At 42.7% G+C, this 11,119-nt stretch overlaps 1 protein-coding gene across 7 annotated transcripts in view; it reads left to right on the forward strand.

Annotated features, from left to right (window-relative positions):
* Positions 1 to 9,009, forward strand: part of LOC122931016 (dual specificity protein phosphatase CDC14B-like) — a 63,143-nt gene extending 54,134 nt beyond the window's left edge. For 2 of the 7 annotated variants that reach the window (XM_044284881.1, XM_044284885.1), the window contains exons 12-15: positions 231 to 331; positions 5,487 to 5,594; positions 7,234 to 7,293; positions 7,627 to 9,009. In XM_044284881.1, the coding sequence (XP_044140816.1) occupies positions 231 to 331; positions 5,487 to 5,594; positions 7,234 to 7,293; positions 7,627 to 7,663 (306 nt within the window). In that variant the 3' untranslated portion in view covers positions 7,664 to 9,009. Of the gene's footprint in view, positions 1 to 230; positions 332 to 3,415; positions 3,558 to 5,486; positions 5,595 to 7,233; positions 7,294 to 7,626 lie in introns of all 7 variants that reach the window. The other 5 variants (XM_044284884.1, XM_044284888.1, XM_044284882.1 and 2 more) reach the window with 3 other exon arrangements.
* The last annotated feature ends 2,110 nt before the right edge of the window (positions 9,010 to 11,119 follow it).

An 11,119-nucleotide genomic window follows, 5' to 3' on the forward strand; every position in this document is an offset into this window, starting at 1 on the left:
CTATGCTCTGTAGGAGACTAGATGAGGTGTACACAATTACATGACCTTTTTTTAGGATTGTGCACAACCCCTTTAAATTGAGCAGACTCCAGCAATCTGGTCCCATGGATCTGCTGTACAGTGATTTTTGAGAAAATGATGGCACAATAAAACGTATGTGACTCTGCATTGGAATCCAGGTCGCCAAATTGTTTATTAGCTAATCGCCACTTCAATTTTTTCCTAAACAGTACAGTGATGACGATGAGTCCATTAGCGTGACACAGGGGGATAAACTACGTGTCTTGAAAAGTAAGAGACAGACGAGGACATCATCTGCAGCTCCACTGTCGTAAGTAAACCTTTGTTGAATTGCTGTGGTTAGGATTTTAGCCCTCTGCCCGGTGGAAGGTGGGGCATAAGAGGAGCTCCTCATAACTTAAAATTCTGGTGCTTTCTAGTCACTGAATGTGAAGTTAAAATGGATTTTAGGAATAAAGTACTTTTAGCGTTTCAGCTCCCTGTTTGGTAATCCAGTTTTATTTGCTTACAGAGATACTGGCATTTTTATGTTCTCTTATTTTCTGAAGCTGTTTTTGCCAAAGTGACAATAATAATGGTAAACTTGTTAGAAAGATTTTAGGAAGAAAATTATTTTTAACACTTAGTGTTATTTTCAGTATTTTTTTCCTGTATGTATACCGTGACATTGGATTGTCGTAATACACCTTTCTTTCTAAGCAAAGCACAGACATTCATTTGCTTTGGAGGTAACCGTATACTTTGCTGAGAGTTGTACGTTTCAGTACCCTTTTGACCGTTGTCATGTAATATCTGGCACTAAGGGTACTTTCACACTTAACGTTGTTTGATTCCGGCAGGCAGTTCCGTTGCCTGAACTGCCTGCCTGATCAGGCAAACTGTATGCAAACGCATGTCATTTTTTTCTGACTGATCAGGATCCTGATCAGTCAGAAAAATGCATTCTCATTTTTAAAGGTCTGCACGTGCGCAGACCGGAAGGACTGATCCGGTATTTTGAATGCCAGATCCGGCACTAATACATTCCTATGGAAAAAAAAAAGCCGGATCTGGCATTCAGGCAAGTCTTCAGTTTTTTCGCCGGAGATAAATCGTAGCATGCTACGATTTTCTCTTTTGCCTGATCAGTCAAAATGACTGAACTGAAGAAATCCTGATGCATCCAGGACGGATTACTCTCCATTCAGAATGCATGGGGATATGCCTGATCAGTTCTTTTCCTGTATAGAGCCCCTTCGACAGAACTCTATGCCGGGGAAAAAAAAAAACGCTAATGTGAAAGTAGCCTAAGCGAATATAATATTCCGAAATGTTATGGTTCTCATGAATATCAGCTGGCATGTATATGAGATGATTTGTGCGGACATTATATTAACGTTTGCCATATACAAGTGTTGCATTCTCACTGAATTGCTGTTTAGCTATTTTATTATATACGTACGTGAGCGTTTTTGTTGTCGTGGACTGCAACAATAAAAAAAACACCCACAGCTGCTTATTCTTACGAATGTCACAGAGCGTGTCGGATAGCTCAGAGAGCAGGCGATGATCAGAAACAAATGTTCTTCTGAACGATCATTCCTGATAATTGCCCACGCAGTCGCTGAATTTTTCATTTAGCAGTGATCAAAGTATTATGGAGCTGAACGATTCCTTGTGTGTTGGCAGCACATCCCCTCTTTACACAGTACAATGTGCTGCTGACGAACGAGGATTTTGTGGCTTATAACATTTGCAAACGCCCAGCAAATGAGTGGTGATTGACGGCACATACAAACATTTGTCCCCTATAATTGCACCGATCCTCAGCCCGTCCAAAGAGTCTTTAGATGTCTTCACTAATTGGTTTTACAAAATGTGCACAAATTTGTGCCATTTGCTTTCACCCCAATGTCTATGGATGTCTTTAGCAACTTGGACAATCCTTACAATTGAAGGGTTTGCTCAATACATTAGGATATATAGGTATGTAATTAAGTCCAAAGAACTCTAAAGCTCTGTGGCTCATATTTTGTTTGCCCATTTTCAGACGAGTGTATTCAGTCCGGGAAACGCTCTGTGTGGGAGCTGTATTTTCTTGGACTGAATACTGCTCTGAACTGAACTTGCAGCATCATCATGATTTATATTGCTGTGAATTCCCCTCTGACCTCAGGTCTACTAAACTGTGTAGTCATGGCTTTAATGTGACTGGTCTTAAAACAGCCTAAAGCTTCTTGGCAATTTGAAATTGCTCATTGTTTGTCTTTGTGGCTTAAATATTTTTTGAATCTTGTGGAAGGTATAAAAACACTTAAACTACCAATAAGGCCTCATGCACAAGGCTGTTGGGCGGCTGTGGCCGTATTGCGGCCTGCAAATGGCGGGTCGGCAATCCACGGCCGCCAGCCGTACGCATCACGGATGCAGACCCATTCACTTGAATGGGTCCGCAATTCCAGAGATGCAGAAGGGAGTCACGAAACAACCCGTGGAGCCATGTGGTCCTTCTGGACCTAGTTCCTACGTCATTCTGTAGGCAGAATTTCTTTACCCTACCGCTGGATACATGCGTCCTGCGGAATCCTGGCACTACCGCTGGATACCGCACTCCCTGTAGCATACCCTCTTTCTTTAAGCGGAGTAGTTACACTACCACTGAATTCCGTGATTCCTTAGGCGGAATATGTGCGCTTACCACTGGACCCTGTACATTCTGTAGCATACCCTCCTTCCATAGGCATAAGCGGAGTAATTGCCCTTGCACTGGGATGCCATACAGCCTGTAGCATTTCCCACCTTCCATAGGCTGAGTACTTGCACTGCCACTGGCTGTTGTACAGCCTGTAGCATGGGTGGAGTGATTGCACTTGCACTGGATACCGTACAGCCTGTAGCATTATACTCCTTCCATAGGCGGAGTAATTATCCTTGCGCTGGGTACCATACAGACTGTCCACAAACCATAGGTGATATTTTACTCTGGCACATAGTCATAACCGCTCTGTTCTCGAGGTATTACTAATACAATATTCACCCTCTGCAAATAAACTGCCCAATGATAGGGGTCCTGACAGGTCCTCTCTAAATCCTCAGTATAGTTGTAGCTGTCGCATGGATTGTTTAGTCTTATAATATATGGGTTTCCTGGTGGGGTGCAGGTGTTCATAGACTTGCGTTTACATAAGGGTGTATGAATTAGGATTTCTTGTTCAGCCTCTCTGCCCAGGGTTGGGCCCTACTTTACTGCACAGTATTGCAGTTGCCTTTTTTGTATTCCCTTGCACGTGGTCCAGTGGAAGAGGATGCGTGACCTCTGGAGCCTGTGATCCGTCATATGACACTGCCGTCGTCTGTGTGCTGTCATCCTGCTTCTCCATTTGCTTTTTTTGTTCATCTTCTCCCCTTCTTTTAGATGGGCCCTAGCTATGCTGTTCTCTGCATTGTGTGCCATTGTCACCTGGTGGATTGTATGTGGCTCCCCTCTACCCTTCGTGCTAATCTGTCTTGATGGTTTAAGAGCATACTAGCCTTCAGGACCATGGCCCTTGGCCAGTGTAAGTGTCTTGTCATATTCTGTGTTTTGTGTGGAAGTGCATGGGCTGTGTCTGCTGCAGCTTCCCCCCCCCCCCCCCCCCCCCCCAACCTGGTTTGCTGTGTTCTAGAGCCAAATTTATTTTTTCTGTTGAAAATCTCCCCAATGATAAAAAAAAATCTCAGCATTTTTCCTTGTGTTTTTTTGGTTTTGTTTTTTGGAATGCTTCACATTGTAAACTCAGTATGAACTTCTGTAATTCTTTGTTCCTCCTGTCTTTTTCGCATCTTCTATTTCCATCCATTAAATCTCATGATATTTGGTTTGGCTACCTGCCCATAACAGCAGTCACTGTATTAACCAGAGTCGGTCTCCTCTTGTGTCCCCAACATTATGCCCATCTCTAACCAGCTCCCCCCTATGACTCTGCCCCTCTCATTGGTAACTGGCTGCCAACGTGAGGCAGAGTTTTCAGGCAGTGCCGCTGCGCTGAGGAAGAAGACAAAAAATGTGGAGTAAAAGTGGCAGTTGATATTTAGCACCAGTTTATTCTGCTTTTAATATTGAAAGAAGAAACTCAAGTGCTTCTTTAAGCATAAATTGCCAAGTGCAGTGTGAGAAAATTGTAGTAATAATGCAATGGCTATAAGCGCTGTACACTCTTGATAGATGGATAGAGAGATAGATAGATATGTCTGTCTGTCCGTCCACTTTTTAGCTTTCTCCTCTGTTTCTCCTGATCCTCTGATGAGGCTGTGGAGTAAACTCTTTGGGCCAGATTTATCATCAGCTCAAGTCAAAATAATGGAGTGAAAAAGTTGCAAATTTTTGCGCAATCGCTTAAATTGCACAAAAATGTGACTTTTATTGGCTCTGTGCTATGCTCGCCAGTTTTCTGAAAGTGAGCGTGTTTTCTTATGTAAATGATTCTCTAGACAGACTTACTATTGCGACTATTTAAAAAGTCGCAAAAAATGCGCAATTTCACTCCAGTGAGGACCATGCTTATCTTATGCGACTTCTTAATAGAACATGCAACTTTTTCATAAAGACGTGCAACGTTTGTAAAGCTTCTTACTGACAGATAAACTGCTACCGTCAAACCACATTTATTACAGTCTTAAAGGGCCGATCATAAATCTGACTTGGCTAAAACTGACTTTATCCATATGTGAAAGTGGAGTGAGCTGTCAGAGTAATGATAAATCTGGCCCTATGTGTGTTACTTACCTTGGCCATCAGAGGGAGCTGCTCTTGCACATGAATTCATACAACTAATATTGAGTTCTATAAGAGATGACGTAGCTCTGTATATAGTGGTTCCCCTTAGTGGTAAATGGGTGGTTTTATGGTGTAAGTGTAAACAGAAATGGACTGTCCAATGTCCCATTCTCCTTCACGGACCTAAAGACCGAGGCGCGGGGCACAGGTTTAATGAGGAGAGCCTCAGCGCTTGCTAGGCTTCGGACCACTCGCTGGGCATTTGCAAACTCATTTGGATTCAAACTTAATTTTCACAGCGATTTAGACCTCTACCCAGGCACAAAGACATGTTTACTAGGCCGACACCACTGTCTAAATTTAAGACCGTTTTAATAAATCTCCCCTTTGTCCCCCATCATATGCATCTTTGCCACTTTTAATGTATGTGACATTGTTTGCCTTGGCAGCAGCTGCCCGACACTGGTTCCAACATGTATTTTCAGAAATGCAGAACTACAGGAGAACATAGAACAGTTTAGGTCAATGAGTATATGTAATGTTTCCTTACCATTGAGATCAAGGAAAAAGATCATCCTAGATATTGTTGCTTGTGTATTGGCTAAATGCAGAAATCGACCATTGTGGAATCTGTCATCGGTTGACATCTGTTAGGATGACATGTGATGTTTGTGTTTGGTCATTGCCTTCTGATGTGTGTATAATGCAGACCACATCAATCTTTTTTCAGAGTAATTCTGCAGTCCAGTTTGCAGAATCCCAGGTCAGATTTATCTGAGAGTTCATGCAATACAAAAAGGACAACCAGGTCTTCTACAGGAGGCAGCACACTGAGAGGGTAAGCTTGTACCTCCATATCCAGTATACATCGTTTGTTACAATAAAGACCTAGTTTATGTCCTGGAATTATAGATAATATAGCCATTAAGGTAGGCTAAGGTGCGTTCCCATATATTCTGCTTTGTTTGAGCAAATCTGCACCCCACCAATGCAATCATGGGGTGCAGAGTAGTTGGCATTATGAAGGCCCCCAGACCTGCTTGTGTCCTGACCATTATTATATCCCACCTCTGGTAGGATGTAACATACTGCCTCAAACAATCGCAGGTACATGTCCCCTAAATGTAAACAAAAAAAAATTAATCAAATTTATAAAAAAAAAATGAAAAATTTAACCTAATTGGTATTACCACTCCACAGAAACCTGATCTATTAACCCCTAAGGATGGCCAGGTTTAAACATGGTGCCAACTCAGGAGCTTGAGAAGGGGTAAAACCCTGGAAACGCTGTGCTCCAAGGGCCTGAACAGCTCCCTCAGGCCCTTTTGAAAGATGCAAGAACTTCCAAAGTTATGTTCCCAGGGAGCCCTGCTTGTGCCGGGTTGTCTCGCATAGGCTACAATGGAAAGTTATTGTGGTGTATGGAAGAAGTGCTCAAATGATCACAAATTTAGATCACCCCCATTTTTCCTTATTAAAAATAAAAAAATAACGATCATAGGCATCGCCGCGTTCAAAATGTCTAGACTATTAAACTTTTTAAACATATTTTATGCATATCACCTGTGCATTAAACAAGCCCTCATATGGTTATATCAATGAAAAAATTAAAGTTAATTCTGGCTTTTGAAATGTGGAGATTAAGAAACCCAAAATGCAATCGGTGTGTTCTGTAGCAGGAGGAGCTGAGCAGATAGGGTGCTAGAGCTTTACTGTGCTGTTGGTGCTTTTGAAGGCAGTGGCAGGGGATTTGATGAGAAGTGGATTACTATTCATCCATTTACCAGATATAAACCTACCAGCAGAAATCTATTAGGCACACTAGTGAACATTAGAATGCAGAGCATGCTTTATGATATCTATGCTCAGATATAATCAAACTTGTAGCCTAATAGCTGTTGAAAGGAACGGGGATAACCTTATGTAATCTGTATCCCATCTGTATGTGAATATTGATCCGTTTGACTTTGAATCCAGGTCTTCATGGCAATGCTGTACCTCACAGAAATGATTTAAAAAAAAATAATCATTAGAATCTTTACATGGAGAGAAAATATTAGAAAAACATTCTTAATGTATACTAAAGGGTCCTTGTGGCAGGCCTTCTTTAGGGTGCAGCGACCACAGCTGTGATCACAGGGGCATCCAAGTGTAGCAGCGATTCCCTTAGAAATGAATGGGATTGCATTTGTGCTGCGAGATATGTGCTACTCGTGCTGCAACCCCATTCATTTCTATGGGATCACTGCCACGCTGCGATGCCTCTGCAATCCTGGCCACAACAGCATCTCCATGTGGCCGTATCCATAAACTGCTCCCAGAGCAGAGTAAGAAATGTGCAGGGAATAGAAGCGTTGGTTACTGGGTAGGATTGTGCCTCATGTCTTTGCCTTTAATCATTCCTCTTCCTGTTCCTCTAACATGCGCCCTCTTGCTTGTTTCATTACTTGTTACCATTCTCTCTACTTTCCCCACAGCGTGATTCCTGAGCGGAAGAAAAGGATTGCTTTGCACCAAATGCGCTTAATGAAATTATGGTACTCTCCGGGCTCTGCTGCTCTTTGCCTGCAAGCTGTGCTTGACCAGCTCTTTCATTCTTATTAAAGCAAGCTGTCGTATCGCTTTACCGCTAATCTAGCACTCCTTGATTAGATCCATGGCTTGGCTGCTTTCATTTGATATTTGTTTGCTTCACCAGTGTGTTGGTTTGGGGTGTGTGTGTGGTTTTACTTATGTTTGCTTTGTGTATGTGAAGTCACAGATACTTTTTATTTTTTTTGTTTTTTTATTTTTTCATGTGTGCATATACTTGCCAGCCTTTGAGTTTAAACAGTTCTGATTTTTATTATTATTTTATTATCATTTAACAGCCACACAGTCCCGCGGACTCGGACGGTGTTGCGGTAAATAAATCGTCATTGGCTGGAACAGAAGATTGCCTTTTCAGAAGGATATAAAGAAATATGGAGAAGAATATGGACTTCTCGAAGAAAATGAAACCACAATCTGCCTTCCAAAAAAAAAGAAACCAGATCTTAAATTATGTTCTTCCATTTTGCCTCCTCATCATCCGGAGAAGGAAGAAACCAGATTAGTGGTTTAAAACACTGTAAATTATACATTTGGTACCCATTTTCTGTGGCAGTCCCATGCATGCAGCAGATGATGTGGCATGTACACCGTGATGGCAATCATTTCATGAGAACTGAGCACTTCCAGGTGCTGTAGGACATCTCCGTAAGAATTCGTGCAGCACATTCCATTGTCTTTTCAGCCAACCAATGATGAATCTCCTTGTTTTAAAAGGAGACTTTCCATATCTGTTATCTGTTTTGTGTGAATGTGTGTATATCTGATGTATAACTCGCAATACCAAAGGGTTTCTCAGAATCGCTGTGGAAGACAGAAGATGGCTGGGCCAGGTCTCCTTACAGGAATTCCAATTAACTGGAAACTTTTAGTTCATGTACAGTTTGAAATTCTGAGCTAGTCTTCAAAGAATGAGGATCTTTTTAAAGAGAGACAGAAGTTTTTATTCTTCCAGACGGATGTTTTTTTTGTTTTTTTTTCAGCCAGCTTTACCCTTTTATGGGGAAAGTAATGTCCAAAATGAAGTTTCAAAGGTTTTTGAACTGCAAATTGTAAAATATGTTAATGTTTGGGGTTTTTTTTTTTGGATTTATTTTTACATTATGACTTTTACTTCTGTGGCATGAGTCTAAGACAACTATGCTTCAGATATGTGAGCTTTTAGAAAGAATTACACTGTATGGATTCCAGTGAGTGTTGTCCCTTTATATCTAATCAGAAGGTCTGAACACAATAACATTTTGTTCAGTCTCGTACAACTTTCCAAACCTACACAAATACAAAATTCCGTCCCTGAGAACGCTATCGTTAGAGGGGCAGTCCCTATTATTCAGATGCAGTTTTGCATCCATATTGCAGAGGCAACCTCAGGATCTGGGTGTTAAACTAACAATATGGATACAGTAATGACCATGTAGAACAGCTTTGTGAAACAGCCTACAGGCCCTTATACACATTAGTGTATTGTCAGCCGAGAACGACAGGTTTGGCTGACAGTCTAATGTGAGTGGGGAGCTCTCAACTGTTCCCCCGATAAATGATGTTGGGTAGAGAAGTGAATATTTTTCACCCAATCCTTTTTGTTCTCCCTGAAGGTAAACCATTGCCAAAAGTATCTGGCAGCAGGCTTCTCTCCCCATTGAATACACATTCAGCCAAGCCAACTGTTTATGGGGAGCTGGGAGGAATGGCCGAATGATCATTCTGCCAAAAGCTAATGAATGTGTATGGCCCACTTGTATATTGATCCATGTATACATCACCTGTACGTAGAAATGATGGTATGTGTAGTTGTCTCTACAGTGCAATTTGCTGCCGATTTAGCGCCAGTCCTTAAAATCTTGATTCAGGGACCACATTTTTACACTGTGTAGATTGAGCAGTTCTTAAACATTTGAGGGAAGATTTTTACACTGGTCTCTGAAATCTCCTGCACTGCCGGAGGGTACAACTAATTTATGATGAGGCACAGGCTGTAGATTTCTGTCTTAATTTGCACCTGAACATAGGTGCAAATGGAGGACTCGCTGGCCGCGCCGACTTCCCACCCTCTCCACGTCCCCTTTTTCAGAAAGTGGCAAAGGGCTGCGCAGAAACGCCACTTGCAACAAAATTTGTCACCAGCGGCATTTATAAAGTCGCAAACACAAATTCTATGCCAAAAAGGTATAGGGATTAGAGAAGTCTCACCCTCTGTGTTCGAAAAGATAAGCACTAAGGCCTCATGCACACGGCCGTGTTCCGCAGCCGAGAGCGGACCGTGGAAACCCGCCTGGGATTCCTGCTGACAGCATGAGTGCATGGCATCATTGGTTGCTATGACGCCGTGCACTTTATGCAGCCGCTGCTGTACAGTAATACACGGCCGTGTGCATGAGGCCAAAGGGTGAGATTTATAATCTTCCTGGCGCCTGAAAAGTTGCAAACGTGTCATAAATTAAGTGCATCCGCCAGCATAACAGGGGATATCCAGAGCGGTGCAGAAAGCGCTGGCCTTGCCCCTTGATAATAAATCCATAAAACTTCTTCTTTAATACCAAGGGCTCTTTAACACGAGCGGATGCCGTGCAGGTAATCCGCTGCGGGAAAGACAGCCAAGCCCCACTCCGGACAGCAGAGACATGACTGATAATGCTCCGTGCCTCTCTGATCTTTTTACTACAAAATCAGTGAGATAAAGTTGTCACCGTGATTTTGTAGTAAAAGGTCACAGAGAGGGCCGAGCATTATCAGTCATGTACTGCTCCATGTCTCTGCTGTCCAGAGTGCGGCTTGGCGGTCTTACATGCAGCGGATTCCACGCATGGCATCTGCTCGTGTGAAAGAGCCCTAATTCTGCATTGACTAAAGCATTTTATGTATAACTTCTATTTTAGACAATGCCTAATATTGACACACTCTTACTATTCTCCTCTTACGTTTAGGGCTAATGCACACTAACATTATTATAATTTTTTCTTTTTTCACATCCGACCCACATTTTATGCGGGTCGGATGCAGACCCATTCACTTCAATTCACTGTGCTTTCCTTCCTGCATTTTGATGCACTCCTATAGACTGTGTGTATTTAGAAACCATTACACACAAAACTAAGACATGCTGTGGATCTCAAATACTGACGTAACTATACACCCATGTGAATAGCTCTATTTATTAACATTAGCAGCGGAGTCTGGGCCATATACGGCTTGCAAATGTGCTCATGTCAAGAGGCTGAGAGTTTCTACAGGAAGAACATGGCTGTTTAAAGGGCGTCTGTCACCTCCATATGGCCATATACAGCGCCTACATGGCTCTGTAGCACACCTACACAGGATTGTAACGGTACCTTTTGTCTTTAGACTTGCACCAGCAGGAAAAATGGAGTTAAATTTATAGCAAATGAGCACCGCAAGGCCCAGGGGCGGCGTTCAGTGTGAGGTGCCCAGGCTGCTCTGCCTTCTTTTCACTTTGCTCCTCACAGCCTCTGCCTTGCCCTATCGATGAGCAAGAAACTTGGAGGGGGGGGCCAAGGCAGAAGCTGGGGAGGAGTACGTGAAAAGAAGGCAGAGCAGCCTGGGCACCTACACACTGAACGCCGCCCCTGGGCACTTGCGGGTGCTCTTTGCATATGAATTAAACTCCATTTTTTTCTGCTGGTGCAAGTCTAAAGACAAAAGGTACCGTTACAATCCTGTATAGGTGTGCTACAGAGCCATGTAAGCACTGCATATGGCCATATGGAGGTGACAGACTCCCTTTAACTCTCTAAAGATGTCCCTGTCACAACTAGC

Source organism: Bufo gargarizans, chromosome 3, assembly GCF_014858855.1.
Source record: "Bufo gargarizans isolate SCDJY-AF-19 chromosome 3, ASM1485885v1, whole genome shotgun sequence".
NCBI lineage: Eukaryota > Metazoa > Chordata > Amphibia > Anura > Bufonidae > Bufo > Bufo gargarizans.